Here is a 23,891-nt window from a genome sequence, read left to right on the forward strand (position 1 = left end):
GGTGCCATCCTAACAACACCCTGGTCCTCCTCTCTAATGAACGATAACTAGCATGGTGCCATCCACACAACACCCTGGTCCTCCTCTCTAATGAACGATAACTAGCATGGTGCCATCCTAACAACACCCTGGTCCTCCTCTCTAATGAACGATAACTAGCATGGTGCCATCCACACAACACCCTGGTCCTCCTCTCTAATGAACGATAACTAGCATGGTGCCATCCACACAACACCCTGGTCCTCCTCTCTAATGAACGATAACTAGCATGGTGCCATCCACACAACACCCTGGTCCTCCTCTCTAATGAACGACAACTAGCATGGTGCCATCCTAACAACACCCTGGTCCTCCTCTCTAATGAACGATAACTAGCATGGTGCCATCCTAACAACACCCTGGTCCTCCTCTCTAATGAACGATAACTAGCATGGTGCCATCCTAACAACACCCTGGTCCTCCTCTCTAATGAACGATAACTAGCATGGTGCCATCCTAACAACACCCTGGTCCTCCTCTCTAATGAACGATAACTAGCATGGTGCCATCCACACAACACGCTGGTCCTCCTCTCTAATGAACGATAACTAGCATGGTGCCATCCTAACAACACCCTGGTCCTCCTCTCTAATGAACGATAACTAGCATGGTGCCATCCTAACAACACCCTGGTCCTCCTCTCTAATGAACGATAACTAGCATGGTGCCATCCACACAACACGCTGGTCCTCCTCTCTAATGAACGATAACTAGCATGGTGCCATCCACACAACACGCTGGTCCTCCTCTCTAATGAACGATAACTAGCATGGTGCCATCCTAACAACACCCTGGTCCTCCTCTCTAATGAACGATAACTAGCATGGTGCCATCCACACAACACCCTGGTCCTCCTCTCTAATGAACGATAACTAGCATGGTGCCATCCTAACAACACCCTGGTCCTCCTCTCTAATGAACGATAACTAGCATGGTGCCATCCACACAACACCCTGGTCCTCCTCTCTAATGAACGATAACTAGCATGGTGCCATCCTAACAACACCCTGGTCCTCCTCTCTAATGAACGATAACTAGCATGGTGCCATCCACACAACACCCTGGTCCTCCTCTCTAATGAACGATAACTAGCATGGTGCCATCCTAACAACACCCTGGTCCTCCTCTCTAATGAACGATAACTAGCATGGTGCCATCCTAACAACACCCTGGTCCTCCTCTCTAATGAACGATAACTAGCATGGTGCCATCCACACAACACCCTGGTCCTCCTCTCTAATGAACGATAACTAGCATGGTGCCATCCTAACAACACCCTGGTCCTCCTCTCTAATGAACGATAACTAGCATGGTGCCATCCACACAACACCCTGGTCCTCCTCTCTAATGAACGATAACTAGCATGGTGCCATCCTAACAACACCCTGGTCCTCCTCTCTAATGAACGATAACTAGCATGGTGCCATCCTAACAACACCCTGGTCCTCCTCTCTAATGAACGATAACTAGCATGGTGCCATCCACACAACACGCTGGTCCTCCTCTCTAATGAACGATAAATAGCATGGTGCCATCCTAACAACACCCTGGTCCTCCTCTCTAATGAACGATAACTAGCATGGTGCCATCCTAACAACACCCTGGTCCTCCTCTCTAATGAACGATAACTAGCATGGTGCCATCCACACAACACCCTGGTCCTCCTCTCTAATGAACGATAACTAGCATGGTGCCATCCTAACAACACCCTGGTCCTCCTCTCTAATGAACGATAACTAGCATGGTGCCATCCACACAACACGCTGGTCCTCCTCTCTAATGAACGATAACTAGCATGGTGCCATCCTAACAACACCCTGGTCCTCCTCTCTAATGAACGATAACTAGCATGGTGCCATCCTAACAACACCCTGGTCCTCCTCTCTAATGAACGATAACTAGCATGGTGCCATCCACACAACACGCTGGTCCTCCTCTCTAATGAACGATAACTAGCATGGTGCCATCCACACAACACCCTGGTCCTCCTCTCTAATGAACGATAACTAGCATGGTGCCATCCACACAACACCCTGGTCCTCCTCTCTAATGAACGATAACTAGCATGGTGCCATCCTAACACCCTGGTCCTCCTCTCTAATGAACGATAACTAGCATGGTGCCATCCTAACACCCTAGTCCTCCTCTCTAATGAACGATAACTAGCATGGTGCCATCCACACAACACGCTGGTCCTCCTCTCTAATGAAAGAGAACTAGCATGGTGCCATCCACACAACACGCTGGTCCTCCTCTCTAATGAAAGAGAACTACAGGGCTACAATAGGAGGAAGTTGTATAGTACAGGACTATAATATAGGGAAGTTGCAGAATAGGGCGCTCTATTGCCACGGCCTGCACAGATCAGAGACATATAGAAAGATCTATAGACTGCTGTACAATGATGAAAGATAAACTCAGCAAAAAAGTGTTTATTTTCAGCAAACTTAACATGTGTAAATATTTGTATGAACATAACAAGATTCAACAACTGAGACATAAACTGAACAAGTTCCACAGACATGTGACTAACAGAAATGGAATAATGTGTCCCTGAACAAAGGGGGGGGTCAAAATCAAAAGTAACAGTCAGTATCTGGTGTGGCCACCAGCTGCATTAAGTACTGCAGTGCATCTCCTCCTCATGGACTGCACCAGATTTGCCAATTCCTGCTGTGAGATGTTACCCAACTCTTCCACCAAGGCACCTGCAAGTTCCCGGACATTTCTGGGGGGAATGGCCCTAGCCCTATCTTTGAAAGACAGAGTCCTGAAAAAGGGATGTTTATTTTTTTGCTGAGTTTATATAGAAAGATGTGTAGACTGCTGTACAAAGATGATAGATATATAGCAAGATGTTTAGACTGCTGTACAAATATGAGCGATATCTTGAAATATGTTTATGCTGCTGTACAAAGAGGATAGATATATAGAAAGATCTATAGATGTTACGCTCATTGTTGTAATGAGACCAAGGTGCAGCGTGGTAGGCGGCGTACATTTTACTTTTATTAAAAATGACACCGAAAAAACAAAACAAAAAAACAAACAAACATAAAGCTATATGCTGTACAGAACGCAACTACACACAAACAAGATCCCACAATCTAAGGTGGGAAAAAGGGCTGCCTAAGTATGATCCCCAATCAGAGACAACGATAGACAGCTGCCTCTGATTGGGAACCATACCCGGCAAACAAAGAAATAGAAAACATAGATTTCCCACCCTAGTCACACCCTGACCTAACCAAATAGAGAAATAAAAGGGATCTCTAAGGTCAGGGCGTGACAATAGAGTGCTGTACAAATATGAGAGATATATAGAAATATGTTTAGACTGCCGTACAAAGATGATAGATATATAGAAAGATGTTTAGACTTATGTACAAAGATGAGAGATATATAGAAAGATGTTTAGACTTCCGTACAAATATGATAGATATATAGAAAGATCAATAGACTGCAGTATAAAGATGATCGATATATAGAAAGATGTATAAACTGCTGCACAAAGTGAAGCTGAAATATACAACTGTTTAGAGAAGTATAGTCATATTGGTGACACTTTAGACTGCAGGTACTGTATAATGCATTATGGTCTTGTCATGAGCTTGCTTAAATGAGGGCTAGACTGCTGAAATCTGTACTGCTGAGACCTTCATACTGTAAATCCCATTAATGAGAGACACACTTGGGGGGGGTGCAGCTCACAGCACTTTACCTCAGATAGAGAGAGGGGGAGAGAGGGGGAGAGAGGGGGAGAGAGAGAGAAAGTGCTGTGTCAGGTATGGGAAAAGCGTTCAATAAGGGTGCAGTCCTTCCCGGCGTTGACAGAGAGGCTAGCTGTGGTCTCACCACAGGAAGACTGGGGGAGGGGGAGACGGTGAAGGGATAAGGAGAGGGAGACGACAGAGACAGGGAGAGGGAGAGACGGGAGAAGGAGATGAAAGAGACAGGGGAGAGGGGGAGACAAAAGAGACGAGGGAGGGAGAGGGGGAGACGAAAGAGACGGGAGAGTGAGGAGGAGATGAAAGAGACAGGGGAGACGGAGGGGGAGACGAAAGAGACAGGGGAGAGGGAGAGATGAAAGAGACGGGAGAGGGAGGAGGAGATGAAAGAGACAGGGGAGGGAGAGGGGGAGACGAAAGAGACGAGGGAGTGGGAGACAAAAGAGACAGGGGAGAGAGAGGGGTAGACGAAAGAGACGGGAGAGGGAGGGGAGACGAAAGAGACAGGAGGGAGAGGGAGAGACAAAAGAGACGGGAGGGAGAGGGAGGGCAGATGGGTGATATTTGGGATGCAGACTGTACAGACTGAGGTAAACATGAAGGCCAGGGGTACATAGGAAGTCTCCTTTACACCACAGCTGGCTGGCAATGCCAAAGTCAGGAACACAGTACGGTCACTGTGACAGAAGGTCGGAGGGCAACATGTTTGACCTTCTGGGTTTGTTTAAAAGGTGTCACCCAGATGCAGGAAACAGGAGGAGAGGAGTAGCCCTGCAGAATATGACAGGACATCCATTTAATAAGGCTGGACTACTCTTTCAACACGTGCTTAAGCCCTCTGACAGTGCACTTCTTACACCCACTTTGGGTTTGACGGGGTTTATCTGACGTTGGGTTTGACAGGGTTTATCTGACGTTGGGTTTGACGGGCTTTATCTGACGTTGGGTTTGACGGGGTTTATCTGACGTTGGGTTTGACGGGGTTTATCTGACGTTGGGTTTGACGGGGTTTATCTGACGTTGGGTTTGACGGGGTTTATCTGACGTTGGGTTTGACGGGGTTTATCTGACGTTGGGTTTGACGGGGTTTATCTAACGTTGGGTTTGACGGGGTTTATCTGACGTTGGGTTTGACGGGGTTTATCTGACGTTGGGTTTGACGGGGTTTATCTGGCGTTGGGTTTGACGGGGTTTATCTGGCGTTGGGTTTGACAGGGTTTATCTGACATTGGGTTTGAAGGGGTTTATCTGACGTTGGGTTTGACGGGGTTTATCTGACGTTGGGTTTGACGGGGTTTATCTGACGTTGGGTTTGACAGGGTTTATCTGACGTTGGGTTTGACAGGGTTTATCTGACGTTGGGTTTGACAGGGTTTATCTGACGTTGGGTTTGACAGGGTTTATCTGACGTTGGGCTTGACGGGGTTTATCTGACGTTGGGTTTGATGGGGTTTATCTGACGTTGGGTTTGACAGGTTGACAGGGTTTATCTGACGTTGGGTTTGACAGGGTTTATCTGACGTTGGGTTTGACAAGGTTTAGCATTATTTTCTGATCATTTTGAACCTAAGGAGACAGGACTGCAACAGGGCCAGTAAACTCATGCACACTAATGATCAGAAACGCTCTCTCAGCAAATCCCTTCACTCTCTTTCTGTTTTTCAGCCTGAGAACATCATGCTGTTGGACAAAAACGTGCCCTTGCCAAGGATCAAACTAATCGATTTTGGACTCGCTCACAAAATCGAGGCGGGAGCAGAGTTTAAAAACATTTTTGGGACTCCTGAATTTGTGGGTAAGATTGCAGTCTTGAGACTGGCTCACATAAACATGTCATAACTAGACCGCTACACATGAATATGAATAACTACATTATCAATGTCAAATCAAATGTTATTTGTCACATGCGTCGAATACAACAGGTGTAAACCTTACAGCGAAATGATGAATACAACAGGTGTAGACCTTACAGGGAAATGTTTACTTACAAGCCCTTAACCAATAAGGCAGTTCAAGAAATAGACTTAAGAAGATATTTACTAAATAAACTAAAGTGAAAAATACAATAAAATTAAAAAGTAACACAAAAAAATAACAATACCGAGGCTATATACCGACATGAGTGATACGGGGCGGTAATACTTTAGGCAGGTTACCTTCACAGGGACTATGGTGGTCTGCTTGAATCATATACAGTACCAGTCAAAAGTTTGGACACACCTACTCATTCAAGGGTTTTCCTTTATTTGTACAGTTTTCTTTTCAAAACTATGAATTAACACATATGAAATCATTTAGTAAATTAAAAAGTGTTTAAAAAAATCCAAATATTTTTTATATTATAGATTCTTAAAAGTAGCCACCCTTTGCCTTGATTACAGCGTTGTACACTCTTGGTATTCTCTCAACCAGCTTGACCTGGAATGCTTTTCCAACAGTCTTGAAGGAGTTCTCACATATGCTGAGCAGTTGTTGGCTGCTTTTCCTTCACTCTGGGGTCCAACTCATCCCAAACCATCTCAATTGGGTTGAGGTCAGGTGATTGTGGAGGCCAGGTCATCTGATGCAGTACTCCATCACTCTCCTTCTCACATCGGCTATGGAGAGCTTGATCACACAGTCATCTGGAACAGCTGGTGCTCTTATGCATGCTTCAGTGTTGCTTGCCTCGAAGCGAGCATAAAAGGCATTTAGCTCGTCTGGTAGGCTCGCGTCACTGGGCAGCTCGCGGCTGGGTTTCCCTTTGTAATAGTTTGCAAGCCCTGCCACATCCAACAAGCGTCAGAGCCGGTTTAGTAGGATTCAGTCTTAGTCCTGTATTGATCCTTTGCCTGTTTAGCAGGATTCATTATAAGCGTCCGGATTAGTGTCCCCCTCCTTGAAAGCGGCAACTCAAGCCTTTAACTCAGTGTGGATGTTGCCTGTAATCCATGGCATCTGGTTGGGATATGTACGTACTGTCACTGTGGGGACGACGATGCACTTATAGATGAAGCCGGTGACTGAGGTGGTATACTCCTCAATGCCATTGGATGAATCCTTGAACATATTCCAGTCTGTGCTAGCAAAACAGTCCTGTAGCGTAGCATCCGCGTCATCTGACCACTTCCGTATTGAGCGAGTCATTGGTACTTCCTGCTTTAGTTTTTACTTGTAAAGCAGGAATCAGGAGGATAGAATTATGCTCAGATTTGCCAAATGGAGGGCGAGGGAGAGCTTTGTACACGTTTCTGTGTGTGGGGTAAAGGAGGTATAGAGTTGTTTTCCTCTGGTTGCACGTGACATGCTGGTAGAAATGAGGTAAAACGGATTTAAGTTTGCCTGCATTAAAGTCCCCGGTCACTAGGAGCGTCGCTTCTGGTTGAGCATTTTCTTGTTTGTTTATGGCCTTAAACAGCTCGTTGAGAGCGGTCTTAGTGCCAGCATCGGTTTGTGGTGGTAAATAGACAGCTGCGAATAATATAGATGAGAACTCTCTTGGTAGATAGTGTGGTCTACAGCTTATCATGAGGTACTCTACCTCAGGCGAGCAATACCTTGAGACTTCTTTAATATTAGACATCGCACACCAGATGTTATTGACAAATAGACACATCTCCCCCGCCCCTCGTCTTACCAGACGTCGCTGCTCTGTCTTGCCAATGCACGGAAAACCCAGCCAGCTCCATATTATCCGTGTCGTCGTTCAGCCATGACTCGGTGAAACACATAAGATATTATAGTTCCTAATGTTCCGTTGGTAGGATTGTCTTAATCGTAGATCATCCAGTTTATTCTCCAGGGATTGCACCTTCACCACTACCATCTGTTCTATTGGTCGTTTACTCACTCGCCAACGAATTCTCACAAGGCACCCCGACCTCCGCCCCCTTTTTCTCTGTCTTTTCTTCACGAGAATGACGAGGATTTGAGCCTGGTCTCGAGAAAGCAGTGTATCCTTCGCTTCGAAACTGGTTAAAGAAAAAAATCTTTGTCCAGTTCGAGGTGTTCTTGAGTTCATGAGACCCTGTGTCCATGTGTTGTGTCCATGTGTTGACGTGTCCATGTGTTGATGTGTCCAATGTGTTGATGTGTCCATGTGTTGATGTGTCCAATGTGTCCATGTGTTGATGTGTCCATGTGTTGATGTGTCCATGTGTCCAATGTGTTGATGTGTCCATGTGTTGATGTGTCCAATGTGTTGATGTGTCCATGTGTCCATGTGTTAATGTGTCCATGTGTTGATGTGTCCATGTGTTGATGTGTCCATGTGTCGATGTGTTGATGTGTCCAATGTGTCCAATGTGTTGATGTGTCCATGTGTTGATGTGTTGATGTGTCCATGTGTTGATGTGTCCATGTGTTGATGTGTCCATGTGTTGATGTGTCCATGTGTTGATGTGTCCATGTGTTGATGTGTCCATGTGTTGATGTGTCCATGTGTTGATGCGTCCATGTGTTGATGCGTCCATGTGTTGATGTGTCCATGTGTTGATGTGTCCATGTGTTGATGTGTTGATGTGTCCAATGTGTTGATGTGTTGATGTGTCCAATGTGTTGATGCGTCCAATGTGTTGATGCGTCCATGTGTTGATGAGACCATGTGTTGATGTGTCCAATGTGTTGATGTGTCCATGTGTTGATGTGTCCATGTGTTGATGTGTTGATGTGTCCATGTGTTGATGCGTCCAATGTGTTGATGTGTCCATGTGTTGATGTGTCCATGTGTTGATGCGTCCATGTGTTGATGTGTCCATGTGTTGATGTGTCCATGTGTTGATGTGTCCATGTGTTGATGAGACCATGTGTTGATGTGTCCATGTGTTGATGTGTCCATGTGTTGATGCGTCCATGTGTTGATGTGTCCATGTGTTGATGAGACCATGTGTTGATGTGTCCATGTGTTGATGCGTCCATGTGTTGATGTGTCCATGTGTTGATGTGTCCATGTGTTGATGAGACCATGTGTTAATGTGTTGATGTGTCCATGTGTTGATGAGACCATGTGTTGATGTGTCCCTGTGTTGATGTGTCCATGTGTTGATGAGACCCTGACAAATCTCAGGTATTAACAGGAAATGCACTGTTTTGATGTAAATACTTCTAGTGACCTTCTGTCTGTTATTGACACATTAAAGTTATTAATAGAAAATACACTGTTTCGATCCACTCACCGTTCTATTACTGATGCATTAGTGCAGAGTTCTGCTGATTGGTCAACTGTCTGTTTCAGCCCCAGAGATAGTGAACTACGAACCACTCGGACTGGAGGCAGATATGTGGAGTATAGGAGTCATCACCTACATCCTGTGAGTTTAGGTTCATCACAACATGAAGCATGAACCCCACTATCCATGAACCCTTCATAGGAGTTCAACACAACATGAAGCATGAACCACACTATCCATGAACCCTTCATAGGAGTTCAACACAACATGAAGCATGAACCACACTATCCATGAACCCTTCATAGGAGTTCAACACAACATGAAGCATGAACCACACTATCCATGAACCCTTCATAGGAGTTCAACACAACATGAAGCATGAACCACACTATCCATGAACCCTTCATAGGAGTTCAACACAACATGAAGCATGAACCACACTACATTAAACATGTTTTAACATCATGGTACATTACATTAAACATGTTTTAACATCATGGTACATTAAACATGTTTTAACATCATGGTACATTAAACATGTTTTAACATCATGGTACACATAAATGAAACATACATGTAACAGGGATGGTGTAGGTGAATACATACAATGTTCCTAACGCTTCTCCTGTTCTGGCCTTGTTGTTGTTGTTGTGTTCCAGGCTGAGTGGAGCGTCTCCCTTCCTGGGAGAGACTAAACAGGACACGCTGGCCAACATCTCAGCCATGAACTACGAGTTTGACGAGGAGTTCTTCTGCAGAACCAGTGAGCTAGCCAAAAGCTTCATACGGCAGCTACTGGAGAGGGACAAGATGTGAGTTGGAGGGGTCAGAGGTTAGAGTTGATGTGGAGAGCGATAACCGGTTAGGGGTTAGGAGTGAGTTGGACGAGGAGTTCTTCTGCAGAATATGACAGCTGCTGGAGAGAGACAAGATGTAAGGAGGCAGTGGGGAGGCGGAGAGGATGAGGAGTCAGAGGTGAGGGGTGAGAGGGTGAGGAGGAGAGGAGTCAGGGATGAGGAGGAGAAGGTGGAGAGGATAGGAGACATAGGTGAGGGGTCGGGTGAGGTGGAGAGGGTGAGGAAGAGAGGAGTCAGAGGAGAGGGGTCAGGGCTGAGGAGAGGAGTCAGGTGAGAGGTCAGAGGTGAGGTGGAGAGGGTGAGGAGGGGAGGAGACATAGGTGAGGGGTCGGGTGAGGTGGAGAGGGTGAGGAAGAGAGTGGTCAGAGATGAGGGGTCCAGGTTGAGGTGAGGAGGAGAGGAGTTAGAGGTGATGGGTCAGAGATGAGGGGTCCGGGTTGAGGTGAGGAGGAGAGGGGTCCGGGGTGATGGGTCAGAGATGAGGGGTCCGGGTTGAGGTGAGGAGGAGAGGGGTCCGGGGTGATGGGTCAGAGATCAGGGGTCCGGGTTGAGGTGAGGAGGAGAGGGGTCCGGGGTGAGGGGTCAGAGGTGAGGGGTCAGGGGTGAGGTGGAGCTGGACAAGAAGTGAGGTTTGGGGTTTGAACCTGTGCCAAAAGACTGTTAGACCACTGAGCTAAAGCCTAAACAATATCTATGGAAGCTAACACGAGTCTTCCTGGCTGATGTATTGTGTTTCTACATCACATTGTAGAACAGCTGTATAGAAAAATGTGATGTAACATATTTACACACTTTTGAGACTATGAGGTTTGTTTACATTTTACATTTACATTTTAGTCATTTAGCAGACACTTATCCAGAGTGACTTACAGTAGTGAATGCATACATTTTATACAATTTCATACATTTTTTTTTTCTGTGCTGGCCCCCCGTGGGAATCGAACCCACAACCCTGGTGTTGCAAACACCATGCTCTACCAACTGAGCTACAGGGAACGTTACTCTGCATGACTCTACACAGTACACACTGTCTTGATGACAGTAACGCTGAATGATCTGTGTACAAGGTCAAAACAGACGACACTGTCACAGTCTAAAATCAAGTTCCTTACATCCTCCTGTTCTATCTGGTCCCTCTGAGGACATAAATTGCATTCAGAAAGTATTCAGACCCTTTAACTTTTTCCACATTTTGTTACGTTACAGTCTTATTCTAAAATGGATTAAATCAATATTTTTCCTCCTCCATCTACACACAATACCCCATAATGACATCACAATACCCCATAATGACATCACAATACCCCATAATGACATAACAATACCCCATAATGACATCACAATACCCCATAATGACATCACAATACCCCATAGTGACATCACAATACCCCATAATGACAAAGTGAAAACAGGTTTTTGTCATTTTCATAAGTATTCAGACCCTTTGCTATGAGACTCGAAATTGAGCTCAGGTGCATCCTGTTTCCATTGATCATCCTTGAGATGTTTCTACAACTTGATTAGAGTCCACCTGTGGTAAATTCAATTGATTGCACAAGATTTGGAAAGGCACACACCTGTCTATATAAGGTCCCACAGTTGACATTGCATGTCAGAGCAAAAACCAAGCCATGAGGTCGAAGAAATTGTCCGTAGAGCTCGGAGACAGGATAGTGTCGAGGCACAGATCTGGGGAAGGGTACCAAAACATTTCTGCAGCATTGAAGGTCCCCAAGAACACAGTGGCCTCCATCATTCTTAAATGGAAGAAGTCTGGAACCACCAAGACACCTAGAACTGGCTGCCCGGCCAAACTGAGCAATTGGGGGAGAAGGGCCTTGGTCAGAGAGGTGACCAAGAACCCAATGGTCACTCTGAACGAGCACCAGAGTTCCTCTATGGAGACGGGAGAACCTTCCAGAAGGACAACCATCTCTGCAGCACTCCACCAATCAGGGCTTTATGGTAGAGTGGCCAGACGGAAGCCACTCCTCAGTAAAAGGCACATGACAGCCCGCTTGGAGTTTTGCCAAAAGGCACATAAAGACTCTCAGACCATGAGAAACAAGATTCTCTGGTCTGATGAAACCAAGATTGAACTCTGAATGCTAAGCGTCACGTCTGGAGGAAACCTGGCACAATCCCTACGGTGAAGCATGGTGGTGGCAGCATCATGCTGTGGGGATGTTTTTCAGCGGCAGGGACGGAGACTAGTCAGGATCGAGGGAAAGATGAACGGAGCAAAGTACAGAGAGATCCTTGATGAAAACCTGCTCCAGAGCGCTCTGGACCTCAGACTGGGGCGAAGGTTCACCTTGCAACAGGACAACGACCCTAAGCACACAGCCAAGACAACGCAGAAGTGTCTTCGGGAACAAGTCTCTGAATGTCCTTGAGTGGCCCAGCCAGAGCCCGGACTTGAACCCAATCGAACATCTCTGGAGAGACCTGAAAATAGCTGTGCAGCGATGCTACCCATCCAACCTGACAGAGCTTGAGAGGATCTGCAGAGAAGAATGGGAGAAACTCCCCAAATACAGGTGTACCAAGCTTCTAGCGTCATACCCAAGAAGACTCGAGGTTGTAATCGCTGCCAAAGGTGCTTCAACAAAGTACTGAGTAAAGGGTCTGAATACTTATGTAAATTAGATATTTTGGCTTTTTATTTTTTTAACTTTGCAAAAATATCTAAAAAACATTGTTTTTCTCATTATGGGGTATTGTGTGTAGATTGATGAGGGGAAAAAAACGATTTAATTCATTTTAGAAAAAGGCAGTAAACGTAACAAAATATGGAAAAGGTCAAGAGGTCTGAATACTTTCCAAATGCAGTGTAAACATGTTTGTCTTCCAGGAAGAGATTAACTATTCAAGATGCCCTCAACCATCCCTGGATCAAGGTATATCATTGTCATATGAAAACAGAATACTATCATGATTGACAGCTTGATGTTAAGACATGCATGTCGTTTTCTTTTGTGACATAACTTCCTGTATTTTATGATTTGCATAACCGCCTCCTACTTATACTGTGACATGTACTGTTCAGGCAGAAACGGATTTGTTTCTTGTTTGTATGGTTTTTACATACTTGGTTTCTGACCATGTAATGCATGTTAAGCTGTTATGGACTGCAGCTCCCACTGAGACAATGTAAAATATATAATGGCCTGGACTGCACCTCCCACACAGACAATGTAAAATATATAATGGCCTGGACTGCACCTCCCACTCAGACAATGTAAAATATATAATGGCCTGGACTGCACCTCCCACTCAGACAATGTAAAATATATAATGGCCTGGACTGCACCTCCCACTCAGACAATGTAAAATATATAATGGCCTGGACTGCACCTTCCACTCAGACAATGTAAAATATATAATGGCCTGGACTGCACCTCCCACTCAGACAATGTAAAATATATAATGGCCTGGACTGCACCTCCCACTCAGACAATGTAAAATATATAATGGCCTGGACTGCACCTCCCACTCAGACAATGTAAAATATATAATGGCCTGGACTGCACCTCCCACTCAGACAATGTAAAATATATAATGGCCTGGACTGCACCTCCCACTCAGACAATGTAAAATATATAATGGCCTGGACTGCACCTCCCACTCAGACAATGTAAAATATATAATGGCCTGGACTGCACCTCCCACTCAGACAATGTAAAATATATAATGGCCTGGACTGCACCTCCCACTCAGACAATGTAAAATATATAATGGCCTGGACTGCACCTCCCACTCAGACAATGTAACATATATAATGGCCTGGACTGCACCTCCCACTCAGACAATGTAAAATATATAATGGTGTAACGATTGGCGTCGGGTGATGAGGAAGCGGACCAAAACGCAGCTGGGAGCGAACACATGTTTATTCTTACACTGAATTAAACACGTACACAAAACCAAGAAAATGCCTGATCATTAACAGCTCAAACAAAAAAAGACAACAACCCACCAACATCGTGGGGGGAAAGGAACTTAAATGTGATTCCCCATCAGACATAACTAGCGACAGCTGTCTGATTGGGAAATCACCCCCGAGCCCAACATAGAAATAAACCACAAAGAAAGGCTATAACAAAACATAGAAAATAAACCATAGAAATACCACACCCTGACCAAAATAGCAGAGTTCCCCTGGTCAGGGCGTGACAAATGGCCTGGACTGCACCTCCCACTCAGACAATGTAAAATATATAATGGCCTGGACTGCACCTCCCACTCAGACAATGTAAAATATATAATGGCCTGGCTAGTCAGATAGAGGGAGCTCTAGTTAGTTAGTTTGAATCAGATGTGTGATTCATTGAGATTAGTTTTTCCTGATAATGTTTGTCCTGCCATGTTTGTGACTCTTAACTTAAATGTGCAACCAGTTGACAAAAGAGCTTCACGTTTGGTGATGGAAAGAATCGAAAGAAGATGAATAACTAAGCATGTTACCTGGAGTGTTGCCTGTGGTTTGGTAATATATAACTAACCATGTTACCTGGAGTGTTGTCTGTGGTTTGGTAATATATAACTAACCATGTTACCTGGAGTGTTGTCTGTGGTTTGGTAATATATAACTAACCATGTTACCTGGAGTGTTGTCTGTGGTTTGGTAATATATAACTAACCATGTTACCTGGAGTGTTGTCTGTGGTTTGGTAATATATAACTAACCATGTTACCTGGAGTGTTGCCTGTGGTTTGGTAATGGTTAACTAACCATGTTACCTGGAGTGTTGCCTGTGGTTTGGTAATGGTTAACTAACCATGTCACCTGGAGTGTTGTCTGTGGTTTGGTAATGGTTAACTAACCATGTTACCTGGAGTGTTGTCTGTGGTTTGGTAATGGTTAACTAACCATGTTACCTGGAGTGTTGTCTGTGGTTTGGTAATATATAACTAACCATGTTACCTGGAGAGTTGTCTGTGGTTTGGTAATGGTTAACTAACCATGTTACCTGGAGTGTTGTCTGTGGTTTGGTAATGGTTAACTAACCATGTTACCTGGAGTGTTGTCTGTGGTTTGGTAATGGTTAACTAACCATGTTACCTGGACTGTTGTCTGTGGTTTGGTAATATATAACTAACCATGTTACCTGGAGTGTTGTCTGTGGTTTGGTAATATATAACTAACCATGTTACCTGGAGTGTTGTCTGTGGTTTGGTAATATATAACTAACCATGTTACCTGGAGTGTTGTCTGTGGTTTGGTAATATATAACTAACCATGTTACCTGGAGTGTTGTCTGTGGTTTGGTAATGGTTAACTAACCATGTTACCTGGAGTGTTGTCTGTGGTTTGGTAATATATAACTAACCATGTTACCTGGAGTGTTGTCTGTGGTTTGGTAATGGTTAACTAACCATGTTACCTGGAGTGTTGCCTGTGGTTTGGTAATATATAACTAACCATGTTACCTGGAGTGTTGTCTGTGGTTTGGTAATATATAACTAACCATGTTACCTGGAGTGTTGTCTGTGGTTTGGTAATATATAACTAACCATGTTACCTGGAGTGTTGTCTGTGGTTTGGTAATATATAACTAACCATGTTACCTGGAGTGTTGTCTGTGGTTTGGTAATGGTTAACTAACCATGTCACCTGGAGTGTTGTCTGTGGTTTGGTAATATATAACTAACCATGTTACCTGGAGTGTTGCCTGTGGTTTGGTAATATATAACTAACCATGTTACCTGGAGTGTTGCCTGTGGTTTGGTAATGGTTAACTAACCATGTTACCTGGAGTGTTGCCTGTGGTTTGGTAATATATAACTAACCATGTTACCTGGAGTGTTGTCTGTGGTTTGGTAATGGAGGCATCTCACCACTGGCTTATATTCCATTGCTGTACAGAACATTATCAATGCATGACATGCAGTGCCAGTAAGTGACTTCCAGCTCAGTAACCCTCCATCTATCGTCCTCATGTCTTGTGTCTGAAGTCTAATGAGTACAAGGAGGAGACCTCCAGCACCAAGACCCCGGACCAGACCAAGACCCCCAAGAAGCGCGAGCGCCGGCAGCTGAAGACCAAACGTCTCAAGGAGTACACCATCAAGTCCCACTCCTCCATGCCCCCCAACAACACCTACGTCAACTTCGAACGCTTCGCCCAGGTAGTGGAGGACATCAGCCAGATGGAGGGCTCCTTCACTGGGCTAGCCTCGGCCCACGACTCCTTGCAAGAGGACATCGACGCCTTGGTCTCCGTCTACAACCACAAGGAGTCCTGGTACAAGGAGGAGAGCGAGGGGGTCCGTCACCAGCTGTCTCAGATCCGCTATGAGTTCCGTAAAGTGGAGGCGATGAAGAGAAGCCTGCAGGATGAGATGAAGGTGGTGGATGTTAGCGTCAGTGACGTTAGCGCCCGCTACCAGGAGAGGAAGAGACACTTTGACGCTCTGAGACAGGAGCTGAGCGACGAGCTGAAGTGGGTGCAGGACGTGGTGGGGTCGTCAGGGGTCGCGGACGGGGTCACGGACGGGGTCGGTGGGGTCGGAGGAGGGGGGTACCTCAACTGTAACTTCTCCACTGTGTTTAATAATGACGTGAATGAGGCACTGAAGGAAATGCTGAACAGAAGCTGTGGAGGAGATCTGCTGTCTGGGATCAGCCTGAACCTCACTGAGTCTGGACTGAAGAGATAGTATAGTATAATATAGTATAATATAGTATAGTATAGTATAATATAGTATAGTATAATATAGTATAATATAGTATAGTATAGTATAATATAGTATAATGTAGTATAATATAGTATAATATAGTATAATATAGTATAGTATAATATAGTATAGTATAGTATAGTATAATATAATATAGTATAGTATAATATAGTATAGTATAATATAGTATAATATAGTATAGTATAATATAGTATAGTATAATGTAGTATAATATAGTATAGTATAGTATAATATAGTATAGTATAGTATAATATAGTATAATATAGTATAGTATTGTATTGTATTGTATTGTATAGTACTGTAGAGTATCAGCCTGAACCTCACTGAGTCGGGACTGAAGAGATAGTATGGCATAGTATAGTATAGTATAATATAGTATAGTTTAGTATATTATAGTATAGTACTGTATAGTATCAACGTGGACCTGACTGAGTCTGGACAGTAGAGATAACAGCAGTTACAGTAGAGTATCAACCTGGACCTGACTGAGTCTGGATATTATAGTATAGTATAGTATAGTATCAGCGTGGACCTGACTGAGTCTGGCCAGTAGAGATAACAGCAGTTACAGTAGCCCAGAAACAGGAAGTAGAGGACACTGGAAGTCATCTCTGTGGAATATTATAACTTTAGTTTGTTCTCCTTGTGATACGTTAGTAGTATTTTGTGATTAGCTAAAATAAAACGTCACAGTATTTACAATGCTTCTTTTTGTGTTTTACAAAGAATGATGTAAGAGGCTTGATAGGTTTTGAGGTTTTATATTAAAGTCTGCAACTTTTAAGTAGCTTGTTTGTTTTTCATAGCTCAAAGCCAACTGTTGATAATGTTGATAGAGGATGTTGATAGAGGATTGATAATGAGTATATATCATTATTGACATTAGTCCTACCTTCTTAGATTAAAGTAAATTGAGAGTGTTATTGTTGTATGTGTATTTTAGATGCTTGTACCTACCTGATCTAAACCCACTGAACCTGATAAAGATCTTATCGATTGAAATGTTATATCTGTGATTGTGTGTGTGATTGTGTGTGTGCGTGTGATTGTGTGTGTGTGTACTGTATCAGCCAAACACTACAATACACTGGTCCTTTTAGTCCTAGTCTGGTTCTTTTAGTCCTAGTCTGGTCCATTTAGACCTAGTCTGGTTCTTTTAGTCCTAGTCTGGTCCTTTTAGTCCTAGTCTGGTTCTTTTAGTCCTAGTCTGGTCCTTTTAGTCCTAGTCTGGTCCTTTTAGTCCTAGTCTGGTTCTTTTAGTCCTAGTCTGGTCCCTTTTAGTCCTAGTCTGGTTCTTTTAGTCCTAGTCTGGTCCTTTTAGTCCTAGTCTGGTTCTTTTAGTCCTAGTCTGGTTCTTTTAGTCCTAGTCTGGTTCTTTTAGTCCTAGTCTGGTCCTTTTTAGTCCTAGTCTGGTCCTTTTTAGTCTGGTCCTTTTAGTCCTAGTCTGGTCCCTTTTAGTCCTAGTCTGGTCCCTTTTAGTCCTAGTCTGGTTCTTTTAGTCCTAGTCTGGTCCTGATCTCTGTATAGGACTACTGTTTCAGCTCCTATGTTTGTTGTCTTTGTCATGACAGCCCAAAGGCTTTTCGTCCTCTCTATGTCATTCTGTTTTCTGTTGTGGTTTTAGCCGTTAAACCCATGCCAGGCCCTGGTGCGCAGACTGTCTGTCATTAATCTGGAGAACTTCAGGAGACAGTACGCACGACGGAGATGGAAGGTACGTCCTGCAGTACAAAACATCTATCGTACAATATCACCAACATGCCATTAAGTTTTGATAAGTGTGTGTGTGTTGTGTTGTGTGTGTTGTGTTGTGTTGTGTTGTGTGTGTGTGTGTTGTGTGTGTGTGTTGTGTATCTGTCCATGTGTATAATTGTTTCTGATGTCAATAGGTCTATATATATGCTGTAGTGTGTCAGAACATCTCTCTCTTGACTAGATGTCTATCAGGACAGTGTCTCTGTGTTGACTAGATGTCTATCAGGATAGTGTCTCTGTGTTGACTAGATGTCTATCAGGATAGTGTCTCTGTGTTGACTAGATGTCTATCAGGACAGTGTCTCTGTGTTGACTAGATGTCTATCAGGATAGTGTCTCTGTGTTGACTAGATGTCTATCAGGACAGTGTCTCTGTGTTGACTAGATGTCTATCAGGATAGTGTCTCTGTGTGTTGACTAGATGTCTATCAGGATAGTGTCTCTGTGTTGACTAGATGTCTATCAGGATAGTGTCTCTGTGTTGACTAGATGTCTATCAGGATAGTGTCTCTGTGTTGACTAGATGTCTATCAGGATAGTGTCTCTGTGTTGACTAGATGTCTATCAGGATAGTGTCTCTGTGTTGACTAGATGTCTATCAGGATAGTGTCTCTGTGTTGACTAGATGTCTATCAGGATAGTGTCTCTGTGTTGACTAGATGTCTATCAGGATAGTGTCTCTGTGTTGACTAGATGTCTATCAGGATAGTGTCTCTGTGTTGACTAGATGTCTATCAGGATAGTGTCTCTGTGTTGACTAGATGTCTATCAGGACAGTGTCTCTGTGTTGACTAGATGTCTATCAGGACAGTGTCTCTGTGTTGACTAGATGTCTATCAGGATAGTGTCTCTGTGTTGACTAGATGTCTATCAGGATAGTGTCTCTGTGTTGACTAGATGTCTATCAGGACAGTGTCTCTGTGTTGACTAGATGTCTATCAGGATAGTGTCTCTGTGTTGACTAGATGTCTATCAGGATAGTGTCTCTGTGTTGACTAGATGTCTATCAGGATAGTGTCTCTGTGTTGACTAGATGTCTATCAGGATAGTGTCTCTGTGTTGACTAGATGTCTATCAGGATAGTGTCTCTGTGTTGACTAGATGTCTATCAGGATAGTGTCTCTGTGTTGACTAGATGTCTATCAGGATAGTGTCTCTGTGTTGACTAGATGTCTATCAGGACAGTGTCTCTGTGTTGACTAGATGTCTATCAGGATAGTGTCTCTGTGTTGACTAGATGTCTATCAGGATAGTGTCTCTGTGTTGACTAGATGTCTATCAGGACAGTGTCTCTGTGTTGACTAGATGTCTATCAGGATAGTGTCTCTGTGTTGACTAGATGTCTATCAGGACAGTGTCTCTGTGTTGACTAGATGTCTATCAGGATAGTGTCTCTGTGTTGACTAGATGTCTATCAGGATAGTGTCTCTGTGTTGACTAGATGTCTATCAGGATAGTGTCTCTGTGTTGACTAGGTGTCTATCAGGATAGTGTCTCTGTGTTGACTAGATGTCTATCAGGATAGTGTCTCTGTGTTGACTAGATGTCTATCAGGATAGTGTCTCTGTGTTGACTAGATGTCTATCAGGATAGTGTCTCTGTGTTGACTAGATGTCTATCAGGATAGTGTCTCTGTGTAACCACCTGACCAGGATGATGAGAAGAGGGCAGGAACAACAACAACCTGACCAGGTGATGACCACACACACACACACACACACACACAGTCAGTCTAACTAACCCATTAATATTACACAGTCTATGTCTAATGAATCATCAATCAATCAAATGTATTTATAAAGCCCTTTTTACATCAGCAGATGTCACAAAGTGCTGTACAGAAACCCAGCCTAAAACCCCAAACAGAAAGCAATGCAGGTGTAGAAGCACGGTGGCTAGGAAAAACTCCCTAGAAAGGCCAAAACCTAGGAAGAAACCTAGAGAGGAACCAGGCTCTGAGGGCTGGCCAGTCCTCTTCTGGCTGTGCCGGGTGGAGATTATAAGAGTACATGGCCATTGTTTTGCTCTATGTCTATTTAACCCATGTAATGCTGCTGATGCCACTGATCACTCAGCCAGTCATGGGACATGTGTGTAAATGTGTTAGTGATGGGTCAAGAAGTGATGTGTTGTTGCCCTTGGTTACGCAAACACAAACACTGTTGCAGTTGTCATCTCAGCAAGATACAGAAAGTCATTCACACTGATCTACCCATTCATATCTTGAATCCACAGTAACTAAGCAATATACTGAACGTGTCGTTGTGTTTAACCACGGTACACTCTGGAGTACATAGATGACGGCCTACCTAACAGCTATTCTATTGACTATCTATTACTGGAGTCATTACAGAGAAACAGAGTGTACCTCCTAGAAATAGACAATACTGGTTGTGTTTTCAGAGGAGCTGTGGTGACAGCGACAACGAGGACGAGACCAGGAAGACAAGACTACAGACCAGGAAGAGGAGTAACACTTCCTGAAGTCAACAACCAACCAAAACACCACCATTCCTCCATTCCACTTCCTGAAGACAACAACCAACCAAAACACCACCATTCCTCTATTCCACTTCCTGAAGTCAACAACCAACCAAAACACCACCATTCCTCTATTCCACTTCCTGAAGTCAACAACCAACCAAAACACCACCATTCCTCTATTCCACTTCCTGAAGACAACAACCAACCAAAACACCACCATTCCTCTATTCCACTTCCTGAAGTCAACAACCAACCAAAACACCACCATTCCTCTATTCCACTTCCTGAAGTCAACAACCAACCAAAACACCACCATTCCTCTATTCCACTTCCTGAAGTCAACAACCAACCAAAACACCACCATTCCTCCATTCCACTTCCTGAAGACAACAACCAACCAAAACACCACCATTCCTCTATTCCACTTCCTGAAGACAACAACTAACCAAAACACCACCATTCCTCTATTCCACTTCCTGAAGTCAACAACCAACCAAAACACCACCATTCCTCTATTCCACTTCCTGAAGACAACAACCAACCAAAACACCACCATTCCTCTATTCCACTTCCTGAAGTCAACAACCAACCAAAACACCACCATTCCTCCATTCCACTTCCTGAAGACAACAACCAACCAAAACACCACCATTCCTCTATTCCACTTCCTGAAGACAACAACTAACCAAAACACCACCATTCCTCTATTCCACTTCCTGAAGTCAACAACCAACCAAAACACCACCATTCCTCCATTCCACTTCCTGAAGTCAACAACCAACCAAAACACCACCATTCCTCCATTCCACTTCCTGAAGTCAACAACCAACCAAAACACCACCATTCCTCCATTCCACTTCCTGAAGTCAACAACCAACCAAAACACCACCATTCCTCCATTCCACTTCCTGAAGTCAACAACCAAGCACAATTTAAATCCAGTTAGCTGAGTATTTTTCTATAAAGTTACGGTATTTTCTCAGTGAAAGGTCATAGACATGAAGTTTTTTTTAATGAATTTTTTTTTTAAATGTATGTTAGCTAGCTTTTTATAAATCTGTTTACAGTATAGTGGTTGTATATTGGCGGGAAATATAAGAGAGAAGAATTAACCCGTTTGTGTTCTTACTGTATTTTACATCAGTGTTGTATGTATAAAATATGTTTTCCTATTAGATTATGTTTAACCTGTGCATGCGTTCTCTATACTGGCTATTGCCATTTCCTTACATTAATCTACCACCATTTTTCAACATGTGATTTATGGGGAATTAATCAATATTTTATGTATTTTACTATATGTTTCTGATTTGTAAACAATATTATGAAACCCTACAACCCATACCAATCCCTAATGGCTGTAACAATAAATATGACTATAAATCTCCTCTGACTCCGTGAGGCCAAACTAAGCAGCAACATATTTTCACGCCTGGTTACTTTCTTTGATCAGCCAGCGTGTTTTCTGACTCTTTTCCCAAAATACTCCAAATAACAAGTTGATTTGAGTACATTCATTCACTTAAACAATAAACTCAAAGGCAACTCTTTATTTGGCTTCTGTCTGTAGTCTCTAGACCTCAGTTAAATCAGCTGTGTAGTAGTCTGTAAAGCACTGCCGTTGGTTTCTCCACAGGATGCTGAATGACTGACAGTTGGTTTCTCCTCAGGATACTGAATAACTGACAGTTGTTACAGTTGGTTTCTCCTCAGGATGCTGAATAACTGACAGTTGTTACAGTTGGTTTCTCCTCAGGATGCTGAATAACTGACAGTTGTTACAGTTGGTTTCTCCTCAGGATGCTGAATGACTGACAGTTGTTACAGTTGGTTTCTCCTCAGGATGCTGAATAACTGACAGTTGTTACAGTTGGTTTCTCCTCAGGATGCTGAATGACTGACAGTTGTTACAGTTGGTTTCTCCTCAGGATGCTGAATAACTGACAGTTGTTACAGTTGGTTTCTCCTCAGGATGCTGAATGACTGACAGTTGTTACAGTTGGTTTCTCCTCAGGATGCTGAATAACTGACAGTTGTTACAGTTGGTTTCTCCTCAGGATGCTGAATAACTGACAGTTGTTACAGTTGGTTTCTCCTCAGGATGCTGAATGACTGACAGTTGTTACAGTTGGTTTCTCCTCAGGATGCTGAATAACTGACAGTTGTTACAGTTGGTTTCTCCTCAGGATGCTGAATGACTGACAGTTGTTACAGTTGGTTTCTCCTCAGGATGCTGAATAACTGACAGTTGTTACAGTTGGTTTCTCCTCAGGATGCTGAATGACTGACAGTTGTTACAGTTGGTTTCTCCTCAGGATGCTGAATAACTGACAGTTGTTACAGTTGGTTTCTCCTCAGGATGCTGAATGACTGACAGTTGTTACAGTTGGTTTCTCCTCAGGATGCTGAATAACTGACAGTTGTTACAGTTGGTTTCTCCTCAGGATGCTGAATGACTGACAGTTGTTACAGTTGGTTTCTCCTCAGGATGCTGAATGACTGACAGTTGTTACAGTTGGTTTCTCCTCAGGATGCTGAATAACTGAGAGTTGGTTTCTCCTCAGGATGCTGAATAACTGACAGTTGGTTTCTCCTCAGGATGCTGAATGACTGACAGTTGTTACAGTTGGTTTCTCCTCAGGATGCTGAATGACTGACAGTTGGTTTCTCCTCAGGATGCTGAATGACTGACAGTTGTTACAGTTGGTTTCTCCTCAGGATGCTGAATGACTGACAGTTGTTACAGTTGGTTTCTCCACAGGATGCTGAATGACTGACAGTTGGTTTCTCCTCAGGATGCTGAATGACTGACAGTTGTTACAGTTGGTTTCTCCTCAGGATACTGAATGACTGACAGTTGTTACAGTTGGTTTCTCCTCAGGATGCTGAATGACTGACAGTTGTTACAGTTGGTTTCTCCTCAGGATGCTGAATGACTGACAGTTGGTTTCTCCTCAGGATGCTGAATGACTGACAGTTGGTTTCTCCTCAGGATGCTGAATGACTGACAGTTGGTTTCTCCTCAGGATGCTGAATGACTGACAGTTGTTACAGTTGGTTGGTTATGTCCTCAGTGTGCCTCTGAGGTTACAGGAGACTAATTGGTGTTGGAGGCACACAACAACAACATACCGAAGCTGTGTTGAGGCCTCATAAGGTCACAGAGTCAAGGTACTGTA

General features: G+C 43.7%; 1 protein-coding gene across 2 annotated transcripts in view; it reads left to right on the plus strand.

Annotated features, from left to right (window-relative positions):
* The window catches only part of LOC115203573 (death-associated protein kinase 2), a 38,505-nt gene extending 16,406 nt beyond the window's left edge, over positions 1–22,099 (plus strand). The window contains exons 5-11 of one of the 2 annotated variants that reach the window (XM_029768356.1): positions 5,433–5,562; positions 8,980–9,055; positions 9,574–9,726; positions 12,626–12,671; positions 18,098–18,187; positions 19,840–19,920; positions 20,632–22,099. In XM_029768356.1, coding sequence (XP_029624216.1) covers positions 5,433–5,562; positions 8,980–9,055; positions 9,574–9,726; positions 12,626–12,671; positions 18,098–18,187; positions 19,840–19,920; positions 20,632–20,712 — 657 coding nt within the window. In that variant the 3' untranslated portion in view covers positions 20,713–22,099. Of the gene's footprint in view, positions 1–5,432; positions 5,563–8,979; positions 9,056–9,573; positions 9,727–12,625; positions 12,672–15,729; positions 16,459–18,097; positions 18,188–19,839; positions 19,921–20,631 lie in introns of those variants that run through there. The other variant, XM_029768354.1, reaches the window with a different exon arrangement.
* Positions 22,100–23,891: the final 1,792 nt, after the last annotated feature.

This window comes from Salmo trutta, chromosome 12 (genome assembly GCF_901001165.1).
Source record: "Salmo trutta chromosome 12, fSalTru1.1, whole genome shotgun sequence".
Classification (NCBI taxonomy): Eukaryota; Metazoa; Chordata; class Actinopteri; order Salmoniformes; family Salmonidae; genus Salmo; species Salmo trutta.